We start from the raw sequence: 25,546 nt of genomic DNA, 5'->3' as shown, positions 1-25,546 counted from the left end.
TTTGTGAAGTTTGCTCAGCGTTCATATGTTCTTTCGATAAATTTGTAGGGGAGAAAGAGGTCTCCCCGTCCTGTTCCTCCGCCATCTTAGCTCCTCCCCGCCATGGCTCAGTTTAACACCTGGCTCACAAATTCCTGTAAATTTAGCAGCAGTCTCTCATGAGCCAGTAGGCACCAGCTTTAGCCTACCCTAAGCTCTCTGAGACCCTGGAGGTAAAAGCCTTTTGTAAACAGGACAGTGCTGTATGCAGGCTGATTGTTGTGGTAACGGCAGTGGTGTAACAGTAATGCTGCAGCCAGCATTTGTTAAGGGCTGTAGTAAACATGCAGGCTCATCTCTGAGTGCTCTGCTTCTGTTTATCTACTCCTTTAATCCACAAGACAGACCCTATGAGAAAGGTTCCATGGTCATGGCCATTGTATAGAAAGGGGAGGTTCCTCAAGGGCTCTTAGGGCTTTTGTATGCCTCCTGAGAACCCAGTACCATGTTAATATTTCTGTTTTGTGGATGGGGGGCCAAGTGGTGAGTCAATTGCCAAGGTCACACAGCTAGCCTGGGGCAGAAGTGGAGTTCAAACCCAATTCTGTCTAAGAGAGGCCTTCTCTAGTGTTGGTTCCCCAAACACTGAGCACCCTGATGATGACTTCCTTGCAGAACTTGTTTTAGAAAACCAATTCTGGAGCCTCACTCCCAGTGAGTTGATTTAATTGGTTTGGTCTTTCTTAACACAGTCTCCAGTAGATTCCAGTGGATAACTAGCTCAGATGGGGCCCCCAAAGCACAGTTTGGGGCTCAGAATGTCTGAATTGAGACCCAGGTTCTTCCCTGGCTAGATGGAGGCACTGGGCATTCATAGCTGGGTGGCCTTGAGGATCTAATAAGGTGATGTGGGGGAAGAACTCATGGCAAATGCTCGTGTCCTCTGGCACAAGAACCAGAGGTCAAATTGCCAACACCTGCTGGATCATTGAAAAAGCAAAGGAATTCCAAAAAACATCTACTTGTGCTTCATTGACTGTGCTAAAGCCTTTGTGTGGATCACAACAAACTGTGGAAAATTCTTAAAGAGAAGGAAATGCCAGACCACCTTACCTGCCTCCTGAGAAACCTGTATTCAGGACAAGAAGCGATAGTTAGAACCAGACATGGAACCAAGGACTGGTTCCAAATTGGGAAAGGAGTACATCAAGGCTGTATATTGTCACCCTGCCTGTTTAACTTATATGCAGAGTACATCATGTGAAATACTAGGCTGGATGAAGCACAAGCCAGAATCAAGACTGCTGGGAGAAATACCAATAACCTCAGATATGCAGATGATACCACCCTAATGGCAGAAAGTGAAGAGAAACGAAAGAGCCTCTTGATGAAGGTGAAAGAGGAGAGTGAAAAAACTGGCTTAAAACTCAACATTCAAAAAACTAAGATCATGGCATCTGGTCCCATCACTTCATGGCAAATAGATGGAGAAAAAGTGGAAACAGTGACAGATTTCATTTTCTTGGGCTCCAAAGTCACTGCAGACGATGACTGCAGCCATGAAATGAAAAGACTTGCACCTTGGAAGAAAAGCTATGACAAACCTAGACAGCATATTGAAAAGCAGAGACATCACTTTGCTGACAAAGCTCTGTATAGTCAAAATTATGGTTTTTCCAATAGTCATGTACAGATGTGAGAGTTGGACCATAAATAAGGCTGAGGCCTGAAGAATTGATGCTTTCAAACTGTGGTGCTGGAGAAGACTCTTGAGAGTCCCTTGTACAGCAAGGAGATCAAGCCAGTCAATCCTAAAGGAAATCAACCCTGAATGTTCACTGGAAGGACAAATGATGAAGCTGAGCTCCAATTCTTTGGCCACCTGAAGTGAAGAGCTGACTTTGGAAAAGACCCTGATGCTGGGAAAGGCTGGGGGCAAGAGGAGAAGCAGGCGACAGAGGATGAGATGGTTGGATGGCATCACCAACTCAAAGGACATGAGTGAGCAAACTCCAGGAGATAGTGAAAGACAGGGAAGCCTGGTGTGCCGCAGTCTGTGGGGTCACAAAGAGTAAGACACGACTTAGTGACTGAACAACAACAGCAACAGGCCACTTTATGTGTCTTGTTTGATCCTGTTAGTAACCCTCTTGAGGTAGGTTTTCAGTTAATCCTAATTCACAAGTGAGAAGTCTGAGGCTGATAGAGCTTCAGTAACTTGCCCAGTGTTAGACTGCTGGTAAATGGCAAAACTGGCATTCAAAGCCATGTTCTAAGTCTCTATCTATGTTGATTCCCTAAAAACAGGTTGTGCAAGAGATGTGCATGTGACTGCATTGGTTCATTCATACCTGCATCCCATCGGCCATTCCTGAGCACCTACTACATGGCAGCCACTCTTGGGTAGAGCAATGGAAAAGAGAGACGAAGCCCCCATCCTCGCTGTGGGGCCACGGATACTGGCGAGGGGAAATGTAAGAGGCAATTGTAGTGCAGTTGGTTCTCTGCCAGAGGCATGTCCACATACCGTGCAGGCCCTTGGGTCTAGTTGTTGGGTCTGCAACAACTAGCTGTGTATGTTGATGGGGGTGGGAGGGTGGGGGTCGTCACAGGAGAGGTTCCAGCAGGGAAGTGGTGGAGCTGGGTGAAGAGCAGAGGGGAAGAAACTTGTCAGAAAGGCATTCTTGCAGAGTGAATTGCAGGTTGGGGTAAGGGTGATGAAAATCAGCCGGGATGTAGCACAGTGTATGCAGGCCAGAGGTGGGAGGGCCTTGAATGCCAGATGAAGACAGACTCAGGCCTGGGGCGCACTGGAGCCTGGTGGGGAGGGGCTATCTGTGGTCTCATCTGCAGTGTGCCAGGAGGGGGGCAGGTGGCGGGCAGAGAATTTGCTGCAGTGCCATGGAAACCTGCTCACAGAGGCCTGGCAGTGAGTGGCCTTGCTTTCTCACGTTGCCCAGAACTTCCTGAGTAACCTGGAACTGTGCTTGGCATTTCCCGTGAAGGTTCCTTGGCAGCTTCCTCGTGCCCCTAACAGACCTGGCTCTGCTGAGCTGAGCACCTCGCCTGATGATGGGCAGACCATGCGGGTACCTGAAGAGGGCAGCAGCCTGGGGGTCAGCTGACTTGGGCTCTGTTCTTTGCTGGGTGTCCTGGCAGTTTCTTGACCTCTCTGGGTAGCTCTGCATCAGGCAGGGACTAAATGGTGTCTGAGGTCCCTTAGGGCCCCAGCATCGTGAGTCTGGGGGTGAAATGGGATGTGGGGAGGGGAGCAGAAGATGAGTGGGACAGGGGGCAGGTCAGGGAAGGGCATGTTTTGCAGATTCAGTAAAGTCCCTAGGGATGACTTGTCACTGCTGCAGCCCAGGAGGGAGAGAGCAAGCATAGTCACCCTGCTCTGAAATCTCACTGGGCACCGCTCCTTGCGTGGACCGTCTCTCTGAATCCTCGGAGCAACACTGTGCCACAGTAGGTGTTCCCATTTTACAGATGAGAAACCAAGGCTCCAAGAGGTTCAGAGACTTTGCCCAGGTTTCACTGTGAATGGTAGAGGTGGAATTTGACCCTGGACCTGCCTGACTCTAAGCTCTGGTCTTCGGCATCTTACTGCATAGCCCCCTCTACCTCCCTGAGGCTGCCTTCATCCTTCAGGGACTCTAAGACGTGCTGTACCAGGCTGGTATGGATCCCCCTGGAGGATAAGCTTCCAGTTGGCACCAGACCAGGCGCCTCTGGCTAGATCCACTGGGTTGCTAAAGGACACATTGGCCGGCAGCTGCTTATCTGGTGGGCTGAGCTGGTGGGTTTGTTTTAATGGAGGGGGAAGCTTTCACCTCCCGGTGGCTGCTCCATGGGCCCTGGGCTTGGCATTGGCAGCACCTATGATAATATGATCCCTTCCTCCAGTCATGCTTTGGAAGTTATGTCAGGTGTGTGGGTGAGGTGTTTGGTTGAAATAAATAAAGCTGGAGGAGAATGACAGGAGTGAGGGAGTAGAGATAGCTTTGTACCGCCCCAGAGGGCAGTCTGGCTGGGCTGTCTGCTCTTCCTTCCTGACCTGGGGCCAGGAGACCTGAACCTTTGCAGGTCCTGCCTTGGGGCCCAGAGGAGTGGGAGTTGGCCCAGCCAGCTTGGGAGGTTGTGTCACCGTGCAGTCACAGAGCCTAGAGCTTGAAGGAGCTTCAGATATCATCCAGAGAGGAAAAGCCTGCTTAAGCTCACACAGCCTTTGGTGGTGGAGCTGAACTGGAATTTCCCAATACCTAAGCCTAGGCTCTCTCCCACTATCCTACACAGTTTGGGGAGGGTAGACTCGAAGAAGCTTAGACCATACTGCCTTTTTCCTGCCCTCTGACTGCCCAGGGACCCTTCTTGATCAGTCTCTTTTCCCTGCTGACTCAGCCCTGTAGCTGTCCTGAGGGGCGGTGTGCTCTCGGGCACCCCTAGTGGTGAAGAGCCTCCATGGCGAAGAAAGGGGAGGGCCACGGGCTCCCAGTTCCTTCACTTGGCATCTGCAGAATTTTATGAAACATCCACGATGCAAGACATCAGAGGGGGTGCCAGGAACCTTAAAACTGATTCAAATTTTCCCAGAAGGGCTACCGCCCAGGAAAGGTGCATCACAATACAAAAGAGTCTGCAACTAGGGCTACTTGCGCGTAAGCATGATCAGCTGAGGGCTTAGAGCACAAGGTCAGGGTGTGCTTCATTGAAAAGTAAGGAAATAAAAGGAGGCAGAGATGGGGGCCTGGCTCTGAAAGTGTGATGGAGGGTAGGAAAGGCATTCGAGGCAAAAGGAAGAGCCAGAGTAAAGGATGGGGTAGAGATGGCGTTCTGGACCTGGTAATGCGCACCCTGAGGGTACCAAACGACCCTGTCTTCTCTCAGAGAACATTTACTGAGCACCTGACTCTAGGCCAAGCCTTGGGTAGTTGGTAGGACTGAGACCCTCAGGAAGCACTTAGCCCAGTGGAGAAGACAGGTCAGTAAACTGACAAGCTTGAGGCAGTGGGAGAAGCACTAAAGTAGAGGAAGTGCAGGCTGTGATGGAAACTGGGGAGGTGGTGAGTGTGGGGAGGCTTTCTGGAGGAGGTACTGTTTTTACTGAAATGTGAATAGGAATTAGCCAGGTTTGGGGTAGGGACTATGCAGGAAGTGTCCCAAGCAGGGGAGCTGTGTGTGAGGTTCTTGAGATGGGACAGGGGACAGATGGGACTCAGGTGAGAAAACATGGCCTTGCCTGAAGGTTCTCACAAGCCAGCGGAGAGGCTGTTTTCCCCAGAATGTGGGCCACAGAGGGGAGAGGATGTGAGGCAAAGATTCTTCTCACCGCTCAGGGTGCTGCCTGGGAGAATTCCACCTCCGATTGTTCCTCCTTCCTTCCTGTGGGTCCCTGCGTCCATCCCTACTGCTCCCCAGTCTTGGGACCATCAGGGCTATGTGTCCACTGTAGCTCTCAGCTCCTTTCAGCGTGTTTTGTGGTGGTGCCATGATTTAAGCACACCATGGTGGTCAGGAGTACCTGGGCTGGGCCCCTCAGCACCAGGGAGAAGCCTCAGGGCTGTTCCCTGGAAGAGAGATGTTCCCCAAAGTTGGCTCAGGAATACTTTGGAATGGGAGGAGGAGAAGCCTGCCAGTTCAGGAGATGGTGGGCTGTGGGGAGGGCTTAACTCACTTCCTAAGTGCCAGGACACTTGGGGTCCTTGAGCAGCCACCAGAGGGCCAGATCAGTGCACTGGCGTGGGACTCCTAGCCTGTGTCCCGTGTCCTGACCACTTGCTGCCCTCACTCGCCTTTCTGCAGAGCCCAAGGAGCTGCCCTGCCTTGGAAAAGGACTTTGACACAGTTTCAAAATAAAGTGGAGAAAAATCTCTGGAGGGGAAAAGAATAAACACACTTTAAAGATGCAAAAGGATGCATTTATTTTTTAAAAAAGGAAAAATATGGAAGGGTTCCTCATCCAACTCACTTGAGTGAAAGTTTCCAGCCACTGTGATGTGAGGTCAGGGACTTCAGGGAGTGGGAAGTTCCGGATGCAAACACCGGGAGTGTCCTCAGTGCAGATTCAGGATCAGTCTAGCCAATAGCAAGGGCCACCGTCCACCTGCCACCCTCTGTGTTCTGTGTGGTGGTGGAGATGCAAAGACCTGACTCCTCCCTCCAGCTGAAGGTCCAGTAGGGCAGCCAGGACAGTTGGACAAGAGAGAGTGTGACAACTGTCATGGCAGAAAGGTTCCAGTGAGCATGAAGGAGTCCAGGGGGCAGAGAGGGTTCGCATCTGCGGGCTGGAGAGAAAGCTCGGTGCCGCTGAGGGACGGTTTCAAGGAGGAGCTGGATTAACTTAGACTTTGAAGCCTGACTGGGATTTCAGCAGACAGAGACTGAGGAGAGGCTTTCCAGGTAGAGTAGAAGTGCAAGGTGGGAAATCCTCTAGTACTTTGAGAAACAGGGGCATTCAGTTTTCTCAAGCATTTCTTTATTTGCTTATCTATTTATTTAAAACTACTTTATTGAGAGTTATATGTCATGTATACTTCACCCATTTGAAGTGTACAATTTACAAAGTTGTATAACTCACACTGCAATCAATTTTGGATGATTTTCATCACCTCAGAAACCCTGTACCTACTAGTAGTCACTCCTCATTCCCCAGGCCCTAGGCAACTCCTTGTCTATCCTCTGTTCCTGTGGATTTGCCTATTCTGGATATCTTATATAAATGGAGTCGTATTATCTGCGATTTTTGGTGACTGATTTTCACTTAGCAAGATGTTTTCAAGGTTCACCCATGGTAGATAGCATGTGTCAGTACGTCATTCCTTTTTATGTTTTTCTCTGCCTCCATTCCCTTTTATGGCTGAATAGCACTCTGCTGTATGAATAGACCACACTTCATTTATCTACTCATCAGTTCAGTTCAGTCGCTCAGTCGTGTCCGACTCTTTGCGACCCCATGAACCGCAGCACGCCAGGCCACCCTGTCCATTACCAACTCCTGGAGTTTACCCAAACTCATGTCCATCGAGTCGGTGATGCCATCCAGCCAGCTCATCCTCTGTCGTCCCCTTCTCCTCCTGCCTCCAATCCCTCCCAGCATCAGGGTCTTTTCCAATGAGTCAACTCTTCGCATGAGGTGGCCAAAGTATTGGAGTTTCAGCTTCAGCGTCAGTCCTTCCAATGAACACCCAGGACTGATCTCCTTTAGGATGGACTGGTTGGATCTCCTTGCAGTCCAAGGGACTCTCAAGAGTTTTCTCCAACACCACAGTTCAAAACTCATCAGTGATGGCCATCTGTGTTGCTTCTACTTTGAGACTATTATGAATATGCTCCTGAGAACATCTGTGTACCAGTTTTCGTGGGCATGTATGTTTTCAAGGCTTTTCTTTTTGAATGGGATCCAGGATAGTCCTGGTGAGGAGCAAGAGGAAAGAAGATGAATCAGAGGGACCTGCTCACCCACCGGCTGCTCTGAGCAGTTGGGTGGTAGTGCAAAGGTTCAGCTCAGGATCCTGTTCTGGTCTCACTGGGAACTGGGGCTGTGTGAGGCCAGGGCAGGGCTGGCCCCCCACCAGCAGACACCCCCAGTGTTGTGTTCAATCTGGCAACTGTTTGCTGGGCTGGAAATAGTCTAGGCAGCTGGTATTTTCCCTGGAAATCAGGTGCTTTTTCCTGTGTCTCACTGAGGGCCAAAATTAGTTAAACACGTAGGGAAGTGTGAGCTACACCGTTAATCTAGGGGAGGGGAGTGTTGTCAACAGGAAGCTGACCGGCCAGGGGAAAGGGGTGGTCAGGAAGATGCAGGTCAATAAGCCAAGTGTAAATTGGGGTTAAGTTGCAGTGCCCCTCCCCCATCACACACACAGAGAGGCCGTGGTTTGTTTACAGGAAATGCTGCAAGTGTCTCCCTGGCCCCATTTGACAGATGGGGAGACAGAGGCACTACATTAAAGGGATCTCCCATTCAGAAACAGAAGAAGGATTAAAGCCACAGTCTGGTTCTGCTGTCAGCAGCAGGTTTGGTAAAACCCAGGTCTTGCCCTCAGCCTTATGGTTGTTTTTGGGTTCACAGGAGCAGACTGAGGACACAGGAATAAGAAAGGGTTTGTGCTGTTTTGGTCTCCTAAAAAAGAAGACTAAACCCCACCTTAAACCCAGAGCAAAAACATAAAATAGGGCTTTAATTACCATCTTTTCTTTTATCCCCTTTTCTTCATGTTTTTTTTTTGTTCCCCAGCCAGAAAACATTATGTTGTTGGACAAGAATATTCCCATTCCACACATCAAGCTGATTGACTTTGGCCTGGCTCATGAAATAGAAGATGGAGTTGAATTTAAGAACATTTTTGGGACACCAGAATTTGTTGGTGAGTTTTAGGCCTGTTTTTCTCCCAGCTGAGAATCTGGGATCAACAAATAGAGAAATCCCAGGAGCGAACCCTGTGTCTGGGGCTATAGCCTCTGGGCTGAGAGATGATGCCTTATGTGCGTGCACGCGTGTGTGCCAAGCTGCTTCAGTCATGTCTGACTCTTTGCGACCCTGTGGACCGTAACCTGCCATGCTCCTTTGTCCACAGGAAATGTCTTGCTGGCCTCTGGGTGAAGGTTGAGCACCAGCGGGGCAGTGGGAGGCCAGGTAGGGCTAGGGCCCTTTGCAGAGTTAAATCTTCCCAGAGCTGGCCCCACTTCCTGCTCTTAGACGAGCTGATTGTGAAGATTTAAAATTACCTCACCCTGTTGCATTCCCATAAACTCAGTCTTTTCTGGAGTAGCTTTTGATTTCCTAAAAAAGAAAAGGGAAATTATCTGCCAGATGCCAGATCCACACACTTGCCTGTCCCACACATCTGGCCTTCATTCATGCACAGAGTGCCCAGCTCCAACAGGGCTCTGGCGGCTCTGTCTTCCCTCTGTGTCTCTCAGCCTTGGCCCAGGCCGCAGAAACCCCCTTTTAGGACTTGTGCCACAGGTCAGGGGTTCATAAAGAAACAGCTTTGCAGAGGAGAAAGGAGTGAGAATTGAGAACCACCATCTCACTGCTCAGGGAGTTGAAATGCTCTTAGAGATGGAAGGAGGGCATGGTTTCCTCAAAATCTGGGGACTGAAACTTCTGACCACAGTCTAAACAAAAACAAAGATGAACCAAATCATCCACCATGATGGAGCTTCAGGCCGCATATACCAACTCTGCAGCCACTAGGGAATGAAACTGCAGAAGCCCCAGCAGGGGAATCTTGCCATGTGCCAGGCACTAGGCCTGGTGTTCTGTATACAGACATTGTCCAGTTAATACCCATACAATCCTAGGAAGCAGAGTGCCTTATTCAAGGTAAAACAACCAGTACACGATAGAGCAGAGATTCAAATACAGATACATCCAACATCAAAGCCTATGCTTTTTTTTTTTTTTGACTGCACTGCGCAGCATGTAGAATCTTAGTTCCCTGACCAGGGATTGATAATGTGCCCCCTGCAGTGGAAGCGCAGAGTCCTATACACTGGATCACTAGGGAAGTCCCAAAGCCTATACTCTTTCCATTATACCAGGATATCTCTCGAAGGAGCCTTCAAGGGGCTTATAATTTAGCTGTGGAAACAAGACATCAAACCATCAAACAAGAGTGCTAGAGGGATCTTTTCACATCATCTGGTCTAGTTTAATAGGCATCGAACTGGAGAGCTAGGGGATTTTAGTTAAGGTCAACCAGTGGTTGTTCTCTACCTACTGTATGATAGACGTCAGATGCTAGAGACACAGGCATGGTAAGGAGCCACAATCATAATGACACACCCAGGGTCACAGAGTGAGTTAGTGGCAGAACCAGCTTGAACCTAGGGTACAGGTGTACAGTCTCAAACTTGGTCCAAGATAGCAGTTCAATTCAGTTCAGTTCAGTTCAGTCACTCAGTCGTGTCTGACTCTTTGCGACCCTATGAATCACAGCACATCAGGCCTCCCTGTCCATCACCAACTCCCAGAGTTTACTCAAACTCATGCCCATCGAGTCAGTGATGCCATCCAGCCATCTCATCCTCTGTCATCCCCTTCTCCTCCTGCCCCCAATCCCTCCCAGCATCAGGGTCTTTTCCAATGAGTCAGCTCTTCGCATGAGGTGGCCAAAGTATTGGAGTTTCAGCTTCAGCATCAGAAAGCAGTTACTGCCCACCATTCACATATGTGGTAAAAATGCATGTTTTATTTAAGTTCAAACCAAGGGTTGAATAATAATAAATGGTTCAACTAGAAATTCATGGCAGTAATGGAAGAGTTGTCATGAGAGAGGATGTGGTCAATTGTGCAGTGAGTGATACAGACAGCTCTGAAAGACTGTTACGCGAGATAGCCACTCTCACAAGATCAGTGGGCTCAGTCCTGGCCTTGAATGACAGAGTGCTGGTGTTGTGGTTGGGGGGAATCTAAAAGGGGGTGGGGTGGGGAAGAAGCCAGGGTGGAGGAGGTGCATATCTGAGGAACCCCAGTTTATCAGGGACAGTTCACTGTCTTTTCTAGATGGATCAGAGGGTTCACACGCGCTGGCAATGTGAGTGGGACATTGATGGGCAGAGCCAGACAAACTGTGGAGGGTTTTTCCCAGTGATAGACTGGTAAATGTCTAACAGTCAGGTCTTAGGGCAAAGCAAAATACAACCCTAGTTTATAGCATTTACCAGTTTCTAGCTACCAACCTGTTTCACTGAATTCAGAGTTGGGAAGAGATGCACACGGTTGACTCTTGTGAGCCAGTATGATACAGCTCCAGCCTAGAACTGGTCTTATTTGCTCCTTACAGATATATAGGGTGGTTTCTCTAAGCCCCTGCCCAAATTATGATGACTTCCTTTTCCCAAGACTCCTGAACACAGGTTATAACCACTTCCCTATTCCCACCATTCTTTGAAATTTTAACCTGAGACCAGGGTTAAAAACTGTCAGCTTCTGGGAATGTGGTGGCCAACTTCTTCCAAAAGGTCCTCTCACTACAAAATTGGATTCTTGAGAAAAATATGGTTTTTAATGTGATTCTGGACTTAGGAAATAAGATAAATCTTTAAATATAGTTACTCCTTCAGCATCTCCTGTCCTACCCTAAAAATTGAGTGAAATGAACTTAGAGCTGGAGCTGTGAGCTGCAAGAATATTCAGTAAGAGGATCTCTCCTAAAGGCAAGTGCACATGTAAGCATTTATCAGAGACTAGCATGATTTAGATGTTCAAGGAAGTAGGATATTAAAATGATCAGATGTTGACTATAAAATAAATGGAATGTATACAGAAATACCAGGTAAACTCTTAAGAATGAGCAAGCAACAAGAGATTCAAAAATGACCAGGTAACTTTTTAAAAGAACCAGATAGAACTTGAAGAAATTCATATGCTCATTGAAATTTTAAACTCAGTGGATGGGCCAAACAGCAGATTATACACAGCTGAGGAGAGAATTAAAGAATTGGAAGTCTGAGTTACAAAAAATTAGCCAGACTATCACACAGTGGCAAAGATATAGAAATATTAAAGAGAGGATAAGTGAAATAAGGTTAAAATAAAAGGTTTAACATAGGTCTATTTGGATTCCTGGAGGCGGGAATTAAGACAATAGAGGGGCAGTATCTGAATAAAACTGCTGAGAATTTTCAGAACTGATGTAAAAACATGCATCCCCAGATACAGAAAGGACAATGTATTTCAATCAGAAAGAAGTCCAAAGCATCAGAGACAAACAGAAGATCTTAAAAATCAACCAGAGAGAAAAGACAGATTGCCTACAAAAACCAAAAATAAACAAAAACCAATAATTTGACTGACAGCATACTTCTTTTTTTTTTTAATATTTATTCATTTATTTGGCTGCACCAGGTCTTAGTTACAGCATGTGGGATCTAGTTCCCTGACCAGGGATCAAACCTGGGCCCCCTGCATTGGGAGCTCAGAGTCTTAACCACTGGGCCAGCAGGGAAGTCCCTGACAGCATACTTCTTAAAATGATAATGTCCAATAGAATATGATATTCAAAGAACTGGGCAGAAATAAAAACTCCATAGTTGTGAAGAAATTGTATTTCAAGAATGAAGGTAAGAGATTTTTTTTAAAAAAGCAAAAACAAAATAAAAAGAACAACAAAAAAGATAAATAATAAAAACAACCTCCAACAGACCTTTGTTAGTGGAACTTCTAAAAGGTGTACTCAGAGTTCTAAATGCAAGAAGTAATAGGAGCAAAGAAATCAGTGAACATTAGCCAAATATAATTATTTCTTTCCTAAATAATGATGATGATGATGAAGCTTAAATATGGGGTTGAAAAAAGATAGAACTAGAAACTGAAGAAAATAATGTTAGATAGGACAGAGTACTTGAAATTAGTGTTCTAAAATTCTTGTATTGTTAGTGTGTGTGTGAGTGTGAGTCGCTAAGTTGTGTCCGACTCTTTGCGACCCCACGGACTGTAGCCCACCAGGCTCCACTGTCCATGGGGTTCTCCAGGCAAAAATACTGGAGTGGGTTGCCATTCCCTTCTCCACTGTATTGTTAGAGGAGGGCCCAAATATTGATTTATGTTAGAATTTGTTTCATGTCCATAGTAAAATCTCAGGGGTAGTCATTACAAAAATAGAAGTTAGAGAAAAAACAGCCAATAAGAAAACTAACAAGAAGCAATTTTTTAAAAAGTCGAGAAAGAAAAACACAGATGAAAGTGGAAAAACAAAAGCACCTGAAGGACAGAAATGAGAATGTATTTATATCAAGCGGATGAGCACTGAAAAGTGAGTTGTGGTTCTCAAACTCTCTATGAGGAACAACTTGGGGGAAAATATTATATCCTGGACAGCTTCTTCAATAAGATACAATACAAATAAATTCCTAGAAAAGTGACCATGGTGTGAGTGTCATGGCAATGTCAAATTGCTGTGTGTGTGTGTGCTAAGTCGCTCAGTCGTGTCTGGCTCTTTGCAACCCCATGGACTGTAGCCCTCCAAGCTCCTCTAGCCATGGGATTCTCCAGGCAAGAATACTGGAGTGGGTTGCTATGCCCTCCTCCCGGGTATCTTCCCAACCCAGGGATTGAACCTGGGTTTCCCACACCACAGGTGGTTCTTTACCAGCTGAGCCTCTAAATACAAACTCTCAACTTCTGTACATATCTTGTCAGCACCCGTGACAGTCTGCAGATTATTTGCCTGCAGACTGTACTTTGAATAACACTGTCCTAGTGAAAGCCTTTCTTGTGTGTCTCAGGAGACAGGTACAGAAGAGCTCAGAGCAATGTTTTTTCAATAAAAGATAGTAATACAATAAAATAATAAAAATAAGTACAGACCATCCAAATGATCACCAAGGAAGTGACTGGAAGATAGTCTGTATTCACAAAGTGGACTATTATATAACAGTGAATATGAAAGACCATGGGTGAACATTCAGTGAGTGCTAGAAGCATCAGTTGAGTGGGGGGAAAAGGTCTATTGACAGTAGATGAGATTCAGTATGGCATCATTTTTTGGAAGCTAACAAGAAAGCAAAGGGGGAGAGTGGTTCCCTGCTTCTGGGAGGGTGGGATGGTGGGCTCATCCTATAGATGCAGAGGTTTTGATATTGTTCTAGATAAACAAACTTAGCCTTCCCCTCTCTCCACCGTCTCCCATTCGTGACTAAACAGGTTCAATCCTCCCTTTTCTAGTTATCGCCCCCTGTTTCTTTTCTATTTCATCACCAAGCTTTTTTAAAGAGTCATCTGCACCCTTATCTCACAGCCCACACTCAGCACTTTCTGGTCACTGCAGTGGGTGTGAAATTCAACACTCACTTTCCAGTCCATCCAGGACCATGGGCTTGATCTCCAGGCAGCATTTGGTTCTCTTCTCTCCTGGGTAGAGTCTTCTTTCCTAGAGTCCGCACCTTCTCATGGTCCTGGCAGCATGCACATGGCTCCTGTTTCTACCTGTGTGATAACGCCTGTGTGATGACCTGGGAGATGGCTCTGGCCCACCTCATTCCCACCCCAGGTGCCCAGCCTGTTCCTGGCACCTTCTTTTGGATTCCCCTCAGACATCACAGGCTCCTCACCTCAGTGGCCACCAGAATGTCCTCCTGCCCCTGCTCAGGTGGGAGGTGCCCTCTTTAGACACCCTCAGAAGAGTGTGGATTCTCTGTCTGCCTCTTTTTCTCCACCATCACCTTCCAGCACTGGCCTGACTGGTTTCCAGCTGAGAGTTCTAAAGCAGTCTTTGTCGTGGGCCCCACTGTCCCCTCCTGCACCCTCCTCTCCCCACCCTCCTCTTCCTTTTCCAGGAGTCCCCTTGTGCTTTCTGGCTTCCTCACTATCAGAATAACAGGCAACTTCCTCCCTCAGAATCCTTAGACCCAGGTTATCTCCATCTGCCTCTCTAATTTTCCTTAGGGAGGGTTTAGGATGGAGACATTTGGCATCTAATCCCCTAAAATTCCTTAAGATCATCTCTTCTCCTTTTCTTACTCCTGCTGACTCTTCAACATGGCTTCTTTCAGCTCCAGAAATTGTGAACTATGAGCCCCTGGGACTGGAGGCTGACATGTGGTAAGTGGGACAGGCCACCCAGGTGGCCCCAGATCCTGGCTCTGGCTGACATCCCCCCTGGATGAAAACCTCTTCCTCCACACTCACCTTTAAGAGCCTCTGGCTGCTCCTAGGGTGCTGGCATGTGGCCAGTTAGCACATGGCCAAGGCAGAGAACAAGGGGCTGGAAGCTAGAGGTAGAGGCTCACCCTGAGACTGCCATGGCCATGATAAAGATACTAGTGACAATAATTCGTTCTGTTGGTCAACCATGTGATCACTGGGGGCCTCATGTATCCCAGCTACTGTGCTGGGCTGGGGCACACCACAGTGATTGACTCTGCACAGATGGGGCTCGTGTCATGTCAACTGTGCTATACAGTTGGCTGAGCACCTTGATCACTTGGTTTTCTAAAATCCTCCCAGTGGTCCTGTAAGATAGTTATCATTATCCTCATTTTATGAGGAGAAAGAGGCTCAGAGGTGGTCATCACAGATGTAAGTGGGTCCTTGGACTCAACGTCCAGAGCTGGTTGACTCTGAGCAAGTCCCAGGCTGCTGCTGAAGTGTGGGGTGGGGAGGAGTGTGGGGCTTGAGGCAGCGTGCGGGGACTGCCGTGACGGGGCCCTCAGAGCCATACGGGGAGCCGCTTGCTGGTCTGGGAGGACAGCCAGGTGGCCCTGACTTGACTGTTCTTTGTTTTGCAGGAGCATCGGTGTCATCACCTACATCCTGTGAGTATGACTGATCCCGGGGCCCTGACCCAGCTCAGATCCGGGGGGAGCAGGAGGAATCAGAGAGGGGCAGGCAGGCAGACAGACAGACTGACATTTCCTGAGCACCCACCATGACCAGATGAGTTAGATCCACACAGCCAACCTGAGGCTAAGTGCTCTCAGCTCGATTTCGTAATGTGAGCCTGGCCTTGGGGTTGGGCAGGAACCGGGGAGAGCAGCCTGCAGCCCTCCATTCTGCACTGCTTGTGCTTGCATCCCTCCTGTGGCCGGGATCCACAGTGTGGTCTCACCCGGACCCAGGTTTCCGGTGAGAATGTCAGTTTTCACTCAGAAACCTGGGACAGCCCTCAAGTCACCATGCCCTTCCTGATCCTGCCTTGTCTTTCTCTGCCTTTCCTCTCCCTTCCCCAGAACCCCTTTTCCTCTCACATGCTGTCTCTTCTCTTTTCCCCAGAGTCTCTCTTTCTTGACTCTGAAGTATTAAGTGCTTAAGCATAGATTTCCTACATTGTGTAGCGAAACTGTCACTTTCCACCTCTATGGCCTAGGGCAGAAAGACAACCTCTGGGCTTGTTTTTCTCATCAGAAAAATAGGAATCATAAACTTCCTGCCACGGGTATGTTGAGGATTAAATAAGCCGACATGCAAACTTCCTAGCACTGCTCAGACACAGACGTGGCTGATTAGTTGGTGTTCTTTACATCAGTACTTCCCAACTGTTTCCGCTCACAGCACTCCTAGAAAACGCTGTTTTTATGGCACTCTGGGTAAGAGGCAGCCCACAGCCAGAGGGGATGAAGGATGGGGAGGCCAACACTCAGCTCTCTCAACACCCCTGTAATCCCTCCCTCTGACTCCTCTTGGACTGGGAGCTCTGCTCAATGTGGTGGATGCTGCCTCCCCGCTGCCCGCCCCCCCCCCCCCCCGCCGCCCCACTTCTGCCCCCTGAGTTGCAACAGAGGGTGTCAACCCAGGCAGCATGTCAGACCTTTTTTTTTCTTTTTCTTCACATCAGACCTTTTAATATCTGCTAAGGCCCAGGCCCCACTCCAAATCTATGAAATCAGAATCACTAGGAGTAAGATCTGGGCATTTGTATTTTTTAAAAGCCATAGAGGATTTTGATGCAGAGAGAATTTGATGCATTGCTGCATAATTCCAGATTAGAGCCAGGATATTCAGACATGGGCTCTTAACACCTTGATATCTTCAGAACTGTGACTTCCCTGTTGAAATAGTGAGGAATTCCAGCATCTCCAGGGCACACAATCTTCCTGTAGCTCACTGAATTCCATACAGTTTATTGACTGCCTGATCCTCGGTGAACACCGTGCCAGGCACTCAGGGTACTAAATGGAGAGTCTATCCTGCTTGCCTGAAACTTCTTTTGTGGGAGGGAGACACCAGACTGCTAACTCTCACCCAGTGGGACCAAGGTTGTGCTTTAGGTATGAACATGGCTTTGTGAGACAAATGGGAGAGCCACTGGTTTGCTGGGACTGCAGAAAGTTTAGTGGGAGAGAGGGAGCAAGAGAGGGAGACAGGAAAGAGAGATTGATTTGAACTGGGCTGGAAGGAATGAGATGAACATTCCTGGTGGAAAGGAAAGGAAGTGCCATCCTGACTGAGGAAGGGGACAGCAAGTGTGATAAGTGCAGTGAAAATACAGAATGTGTGGTGGGGACCAACTTTTGATGCCTTGCTGAGAAGTTTAGATGTGATTCTATAGAAAACAGGAGGGAGGGTAGGGCCCAAGGACTTCTGGGACAATGGCATATTTTGAATATTAGGCAGGAGACAGTAGATTCAGGAGTCACTGTTTGAATGGCACATTAAAAATATATATATATATTTATTTATTTGGCTGCACCAGGTCTTAGTTTCGGCACACAGGATTTTCCATCTGTTGTGGGATTTTTAGCTGCAGCATGGGAACTCTTAGTTGCAGCATGTGGGATCTAGTTCCCTGACCAGGGGTTCAACCCAGGCCCCTTTCATTGGGAGCACAGAATCTTAGCCACTGGACCACCATGGAAGTTCCTGAATGACACCTTCTTGACAAACCCTGCAGGGAACCTCATACACCCCTCTAGCCCCTAATGGCCCATCTATTGCCGCACTTGTCAGGCTTTGCTCAGGATGCTCGTTAGCCTAGAAGACCTTCCATCTCCTTCTCTGACTGCTGACAACCTCTTCATTCTTCAGGACAAAACTGATGCAAATGTCAGCTCTTCCATGAGGCCTGCACTGGGCCTCCTCTCTGTCCTGTGCTCCTCCAGCCCTTTGTAATTTATTTTATTCTGCGTTCTACTGGAGATTATGAAGAGCAGGTCTCTGTTTCTCTCCCCTCCTCTTTCAAGTCCCTTGAAGACACAGTTCTCTCTTGCAGGTCCTTAGTAGGCAGTCCATTAAGTGTATTGAGTTGGACTCATTTGAAAAGCTGTTGACTGGCCCCGCCCCCCTCCGCCAAAGGATTGCGGGGAGCCTCCTATCCCCATGCACCCGTACGAGTCCAGGTCCCTGAATCCATCACCCCCACTTCTGTCTCCTTTCCTACAATCACACATTCCCTCTCTGTGCCCAGCCTCAGTGGAGCATCCCCCTTTCTGGGAGACACGAAGCAGGAAACGCTGGCAAATATCACAGCAGTGAGTTACGACTTTGACGAGGAATTCTTCAGCCAGACCAGCGAGCTGGCCAAGGACTTCATTCGGAAGCTTCTGGTTAAAGAGACCCGGTAAGAGGACAGAGAAGAGAAGGGCACTGGCTTCTCAGGTCCTGACTCTCTCCTGCCACTTCTCTGACAGGCATGCCAGCCTGTCCCTGCTTTGCCACAGGCTGTCATCGACCATTGCAGTCTGATCTGGGCAGGTGCTGAGGAGTGTGAACTGGCCAAGACTTGGCTTGCATCTTATTTACTCAGGTCTTTCTCATTTCTTTTCCTGCTGAAATGCAAATAACCGTGTGTGTGTGTGTGTGTGTGTGTGTGTGTAAGTCAGCCTGGATTTTTTTAGAGCTCTTTATTTTTTGCAGTTTGTCTCAAAGGTACCTGGAACTAGAATTCATTAAAGGAAAAGGGCAGGGTTTTCAAGACGATTCAGGATGGGAGTGGGGAGGGTGTCCAGCCCAGAGGGGTCAGAACAGTGGGAAAATAGGAGACCTGCTAATGCCACCCCTTCCTCAGGGCTCAGGGTAAGCCCCATGGGTGTGTGATCAAAGGAAATGGGCAGGGAGTTGGAGGGTGCTGGTGCCCAGAGGATGGATGAGCTGAGGTGGGGGCAAGGTCCTCACATTCTGGAAGGCCATGTCCTCTTGATCCCGTAGACTTCAGAGAGACATAGAGTGGGGTCCTCTAAAGAGCAGTGCCTGGTTTCGCTGTTGAAGGGCAATGGTAGGAGGGATTGCCCCACCTGGGTACAGGGCAGGGAAGGGCAGAGAAGAGATCTGGAAGGCAAACAGGAAAACAGAGACCAGAGTTTTCACAATGGAGAGCATTTAAGACTCTCCAATAGTGTGGGGTTGGGCCCTGCAAACCTGGAATCAAAGATGAGGGTTTATATAAGATCATTTTATTGAGAGGTCTGCCTGGACTGCTTTCTCTAGTGTGCAGGAGATGTAGCCAGTCCCCCATCCACCTCTGCATTCCTTATGATTCTAGTTTGATGGCAGTGGTTGAAGGATGCCAAAAAGCAGGTCTGAGAAGAGTGAGAATGGAGACTCCTGCTCTCAGCTTCTCATGGATCATCACTGTTTTCTGATCTTCATTTAGGAAGCGGCTCACGATCCAAGAGGCTCTCAGTCACCCCTGGATCACGGTAAGCACATGGTGATGAGTTTCAGCAAGCAGATTCCTGCTTTGTCGCCAGGGATGCCTGGGCCAAATGCAGGGGACCTGTGGCAAGACCTTTGCTTGAAATACTGACTACTAAGCACAGATGAAAGCTAGTTGCGGGTCTCCAAGGGTCTGGGCTTGTTCAAATAGGTCTGCGAGTTTAAGTTTCTATGTCATATGTTCAGGCAACTTATGAAAAGAAACTTTCACAAACCTCAATTGAAATCTTTGCTCTTTGGGTGATCTTACAAAACTGTTCTTTGTCAGAAGACTCGTGTGCGTGCTAAGTCGCTTTAATTGTGTCCAACTCTTTGCAACCCTGTGGACTGTAGCCTGCCAGGCTTCTCTGCCCGTGGGATTATCCAGGCAAGAAAACTGGAGTGGGTTGCCATGCCCTCCTCCAGGGGATTTCCTGACCCAGAGATAGAACCTGAGTCTGTTACATCTCCTGCATTGGCAGACGGGTTCTGTACCACTGGCACCACCTGGGAAGCCCCTGTCAGAAGACACGTCACAGTTATTCTCAAAAAAGAAATCAGGACTCCTCAGCTATAGCGAGGGATCAGCGACAGTTGAAAACCTCAGATTTGTAACCAGGGCTCCTTGTTTCTGACTTTCAAAGCTCTGAGTTAAGGATGACTCAAACCAGTCAGTGGCTTCCTTAGGCACCTGGTGACCTCAGGGAATGGGCCGCCCAGCTGGAGGCCTGCTGGGGGAGAGGCAGTCACCCCTCAGGGTAGTTCTGTTCTCTCTGGGGAGAGTGGGGCACAAAAGTGACTTCCTGCCTAACCCACTTCGTAACTGGGCTTCTGGCTGCTGGGTGTTCAGACTGGTCTCAGTAAAGTGCAGGTGATAAGCGCTTTGGCAGGATGGGAATCAGGGGAGCAGGATTCTGACCCTGGTTCTGCTGATGGATGAGATGTGCCCTTCCAGGAACGTCAGCAGACCTCCCTTTCACTGAAATTGTTAAGTGGGAGAGGGGCGAGGGTGATCTGAGAGTGCAGATGAGAATGGGCAGAGGTCCACAGGAGATGGGAGAGCAGAGAGGACTGGAGTGCCCTGGAGAAGGCCGGGTTCATTGACTCAGTGGAGGAAGGGGAAGGCTGAGGGCCTTCTAGGTTTGAGTGCAGAGCTGGGGAGTCTGGTATGCTGCCTCTTTGCTCAGCATGTTAAGTGTTGCTGAGGCCCAGGGAGCCCACAGGCCCTGATGGAGAGAAGCCCCAGCTTCCCCCATTGGCCATGGCCTTGCACGCTTCTGCTCTGGAATGGATGCTTGCAGAATCCTGGCTGTAACCTGCTTGACTGTGAGAGTACCCTTAAATGCTATGCGTGCAGAGACCCTCTCTAATGACCATGGACCACCCTGCCCTGAAATGTGTGTGCAGGCAGCACCCCATCCTCCTCGACCTTTCTGATGGTCTGTGGGGGTACTCATCCCGCCCTGGTCCTCCCGTGGCCTGGCGCATGTGGTGAATGCAGAGACAGCTCGAGTGCCTTCCTCCTGCACCTTGGAGCAGACGTCAGATTAACTCTGGCCCTTCTATCTAAACACCCACCAGTCCAAAGGAGAGATCAGAGCCCCAGAACAGCACAAGGCAGAGCCCAACCAGCTGAAGACTAAGCGCCTGAGAGAGTACACCCTCAAATGCCACTCAAGCATGCCCCCCAACAACACCTATGTCAACTTCGAGCGCTTTGCCCGTGTAGTCGAGGACATGGCTCAGGTGGAGCAGGGCTGCCGGGCCCTGACAGGGGCCCATGACACCATCCAGGACGATGTGGAGACCCTGATCTCCATCTACAATGAGAAGGAGGCTTGGTACCGGGAGGAGAGCGAGAGAGCCCGGCACGACCTGTCTCAGCTCAGGTACGAGTTCCGCAAGGTGAAGTCCTCGAAGAAGCTCCTACGAGAGGACATCCGGGCCACACGGTCCCGCCTCGGGGCCGCAGCCAGGAAGCTGGACCACCTGCAGACGCAGTTTGAGACCCTGAGGCAAGAGCTCTCAACAGACCTCCAGTGGCTCCAGGAACTGGTGGGCGGCTTCCAGCTGGAGAGCGGGAGTGTGGACAGCCCAGGTTCCGTGTTCTGTCGGGACACCAGTGAGTCCCTTGGGGAGCTGCTCAACAGATCATGCAGTGAGGAAGTCTTGGCCGGCTTGAAGCTCTGAGCACCAGCCTCGGGTCACTAATGCATCCTGGATGGTTTGCTGAAGCCTGCTCCCAACTGCCCCGCCAGGCATCGACTCAAATTCTGCAGGGGTGTGTGTCTGTAGCATAGCCTTCCACCTCCTCCCAGAATCCAGAACCGTGGAGGGACTAGCTAGTTGTCCATTCTGTGCCTCCTCTCACCTGCCTGGTTTGTTGGGAGGGTGACTGGCCAGGCAGCCAGACTGTTAAAACAATTGTTGTTGAATACCCCTCAGCATTCCCTTCTCCAGAGGGAGACAGCTGGTCCTGGGGAGACACTTAGTAACTGATTTGTGATAATGGACTTGTTCACATCTCACTTCCCGCTTTATGGACTGCAGGTCTTGGGTACCATTTGAGTTAACTAGGGCTAATAGTCAGTCAGCTTGTTGCTTTCCTGCTGCTGATGGCAGAATTTTAAATTCACAGAGAAAAGATTACTTTTCATTTACATTGACAATTAACTTACCAAGCATTTGTGTTTGTGATCCTTAAAAAAAAACTCTGTGAGACAGGAAGGTAGGTGGTATTATTGTTGTTGTTACTGTTATTTCCATGTAACTGATGAGGAAACTGACCTCCAGGGGAAATGACTTACTCAGGATCATTCACAGCTAGCTGATACAGATGAAACACAAATCCAGAATGCCTGAGTCTAAGATGAGTTATATAGGAACAGATAGCTTTTGATGTAAAAATGCACTTTAATATCAAAGTTCAGATCCAAGAGGTAAAATAAGCAACTTCATATATTTTGCCAGGTAATGTGGAAGCCTCATAACCTCCAACTGACTGTCCTAAGACGTGTGTCTCTAGAAGGCAGGCAGTTTATTGTTCCCATCCAGCCCTTCCCTGTCTGAAGATCAGCCTGTGGAATAGGAGGGAAGGAGCAGCTTCTTGCCCTTCTCCACCTTCCCTCCTGTGGCTCAGGGCTCCAACCTTCTGTTGGGAATGAAGACCCTTTTCTCATGTCCCTAAGGTCTGAAGAGGGTGGACATTAAGACTGGGAAACATGAGGCCCAGTGGTCCCTTCCCGACCGCAGGCTGTGTGCGCCCCTCCCTAAAGACTGGATCATCTCATCTCCCTCTTCTCAGAGGAGGAGACAGCTAACCAGCTCACAGAGGCAGAATGTGGAGAGTGGGCCCAGCGCCGTGCTAGAGGCTTGGGGGTGACAGAACAGATCGTATCGTTCCAAGGTGCCTTCACAGACTCACAAACCCCCTTGTCAGAGAGGAAGGGTAGGTGTTATTCTGAATTTGGTGCTGAGGAAACAGAGAGGGTGTGATTTGCCCAAGGTCACAGTAGTGGCAAAAGTAGAAGCCTTCCGATGGGGTCTTCTGCTTCCTTCCCCTAGCTGCCCCAGGCCCCAGGGGTTCGCTCTGCTGTGGGGCAGGTTCAACCCAGACACATCCATCTATCCACTTACAAAGAATTGTTCAACACCTGTCAACTGCTGGGCACTTGTCCTGTCCCCAGGAATACAATGTTGAGTGAAAACAGGTGTGTTTCGTGCCTTCATGGAGTTTGCAGTGAAGGACTCCACGTTGATCTAGAACATTCTGCAGAGGTAGAACTGCAGCTGGGACAGATGCTATGAGAAGATTGCAGCACTGCAGGAGCCTGCAATGGGGGGTGACCTAGTCAGAAAGGGTGTCCCTGAGGTGGTGACTCTAGAGCTGAGATCAGCGAAGCAAACCAGGAAGAAGGTAGTTTTCTCCACAAAACTGTCATGCCAGGGCTCTGTGCTGGGAGGGGGCCTGAGAGCTGAAATTGCTCAGGCAGAAAGAAAGCTGGAGGGAAGAGAAGAGGAGTATGATGTGGATGTGGCTGGAAAGAAGGCAGGACCAGCAGGGCTTTGCCGTACTGAAGAGCTCTGTCTCCATCCCAAGGGTCGTGGGACTGAAATGGGTGCCCAGCAGTCAGCAGCCCGATGTCCTGGCAGGGGTGGGGCTGCCCAGGGAACAGCACAGATGGGGTGTGGTTTAGAATGATCCCATGAAACCATGTCTTTAAAATCCTACCTCCTTTTCTATTGCATGCTGGATCGCTTCAAATATTATATATAATATTTGTAACAAACAGTTTTCATCAAGTAGAAGAAACCATATTTTCATCAAATGTAAGATGCATCATTATTTTATGACCCCAAAATAAATTTAAAAAGAAGCCCAAGATGGGAAGTCCAAGAGAAAACCCCAAATACAAAGCTGGGACACCCTCATTGAGAGAGGAGGTGAGAAATAAAGCCACCAGGTAGGAGGGGAAGGCAAGGGAATGTGTGCATCAGGCTTGACACTGGGTCGCTCAGTCGCTCAGTCACATCCGACTCTTTGCAACCCCAGGGACTGTAGCTCGCCAGGCTCCTCTGTCCATGGAATTCACCAGGCAAGAATACTGGAGTGGGTAGCCATTCCCTTCTCTAAAAGATCTTCTCGACCCAGGGACTAAACCCAGATCTCCCGCATTGCAGGTGGATTTTTTACCATCTGAACCATCAGGGAGGCCCTGATGCTGGGTAGGGGGGTGGAAAAATCCTCCCCTGAGAACAGGAGCCCCAGGCTGGTGGTATTCAGACATGACTCCTTTCTGCATTTACACAATTAGTGGAATCCAAAAGAACCTCAAGCAAAAAATCTAATGTTAAACAGTCTGAGGCTGGGTGGCGCTGATGGCTGGCAGAAGCAGTGTGGTCATCTCCTGGAGTACCTGCCTTCACTTCAGACCCACAGTAAAGATACGATGCCATTGTTTGAGAGATAAGTTCTGATTTCAGAGATCCAAAAATGTGTATCTTGGAATCAATGAAAGATGGCAAAGCCCTGTTTCCTATGCCCTGTCTGGAAGAATTGATACAAACAGCCCACCTACAATCTCTCCAAGAACTTTTCTGCCCTGTCACAGGACAGGATATAATCATTTGGCATAAGACACCGCAAAAATTAATGGTCCCTTTGGCCAGGTCAACCAAGTCAAGGGCTTTCCTGGTGGCTCAGGTGGTAAAGAATCCACCTACAATGCAGAAGACCTGGGTTCGATCCCTGGGTTGGGAAGATTCTCTGGAGAAGGGAATGGCTACCTAATATTCTTGCCTGGAGAATCCCATGGACAGAGGGGTCTGGTGGGCTATTGTCCATGGGAGCACAAAGGGTCAGACATGACTGAGTGACTAACTCTTTAACTTGGCCAAGTCAACAGGTTTCCTAAGGCAAGGAAGCCCCTGATTGAGCAACTCAGGGCAAACTTTCTTGTGAGGGTCGAAATAAAATGCAATAAAGGAGTAAGCAGTGGATGATGATTTGAATTAGGGAGACTGGGAAAAGAGAGGGAGAAGTGGTTATTTTAGAATCCTAGCATCAGCTACATGCTATCTGTGCTGGATGGCTCAGAGGTGAGCCATCTGACAGGCTCCTTTTACAACATTTTACAAGACAGGGTTTGTCTATAGTCTACCGGCCACTCAGCTCCGGAGCTGACTGGAGAAGGAATCATAAGTGGATTTCTTCACTGTAGCACAGTCGTCCTCTCCATGTTCATGTCCAACGTGGGTAATAGCTTGTCATTTAGATGTTTTATGAACATACTCTTTCATTTAAGAGTTTCCCAAGACAAAGTGAAGTGAACTGAAAACTGCCCTCCAAGTCTTTCAGGGAAGTCAGAGGGGACCATGACCTTCCCTTGCCCCCTGGCTAGTCCAACGCCCATCACCCTTTGGCAGCAGAACCTGATGCCAAGGGGAGTCCAAGGAGGCCGGCGGAATGCCCAGCCAGAGGACCTGCTTGACTCCCCTCCACATGCCCACAGATGGCATTTTAACAGTGACATCAAGAACAGGGCAGAGCAGGGTCGATGGGGCAGGATGGGGTGTTTCATTGGCACCTAGACAGACAAAGGCCTGGTGGGGGTTGCCGCTCTGTGGGCCAGCCTGTGTGCCATCACAGAGGATCTTTTCATTCACCAGGCTGTGAATGAGAGGTCAGCTTCTGTGCTCTCTGCTGATGCCATCGCGGAGAGGGCAGGGTGAGCCTGTAACATCTTCCTGAACAGTGGTTCCCAAGAGGCTGGAGAGTTGGCGCCTGGGGAAGGCAGCAGCCTGTCCTGCTCTGGGGCAGATGCATGAGGCACACAGTCACCCAGCTTTGTGTTGGGAAGGGTGGAGATGGTGTAATGGTGATCCATGCTTCTGCAGAATCAGGATGATGGTAGCGAAGGGAGGGAGCAGAGTCATAATGGTGGGAGAAGCCAGAGTCTCCTCCATGAACTCCTCTCCCCACACCACCCACCC

At 49.0% G+C, this 25,546-nt stretch overlaps 1 protein-coding gene across 5 annotated transcripts in view; it reads left to right on the top strand.

Moving 5' to 3' along the window:
- Positions 1-25,546, top strand: part of LOC133066343 (death-associated protein kinase 2) — a 140,237-nt gene that overhangs the window by 104,297 nt on the left and 10,394 nt on the right. For 3 of the 5 annotated variants that reach the window (XM_061157331.1, XM_061157329.1, XM_061157330.1), the window contains exons 5-9: positions 8,216-8,345; positions 14,479-14,527; positions 15,214-15,240; positions 17,829-17,981; positions 19,014-19,059. In XM_061157331.1, the coding sequence (XP_061013314.1) occupies positions 8,216-8,345; positions 14,479-14,527; positions 15,214-15,240; positions 17,829-17,981; positions 19,014-19,059 (405 nt within the window). Of the gene's footprint in view, positions 1-2,286; positions 2,454-8,215; positions 8,346-14,478; positions 14,528-15,213; positions 15,241-17,828; positions 17,982-19,013; positions 19,060-20,635; positions 21,245-25,546 lie in introns of those variants that run through there. The other 2 variants (XM_061157332.1, XM_061157333.1) reach the window with 2 other exon arrangements.

Source organism: Dama dama, chromosome 12 (assembly GCF_033118175.1).
Source record: "Dama dama isolate Ldn47 chromosome 12, ASM3311817v1, whole genome shotgun sequence".
NCBI classification, from domain to species: Eukaryota; Metazoa; Chordata; class Mammalia; order Artiodactyla; family Cervidae; genus Dama; species Dama dama.
This window is presented reverse-complemented; position numbering and strand designations above follow the sequence as displayed.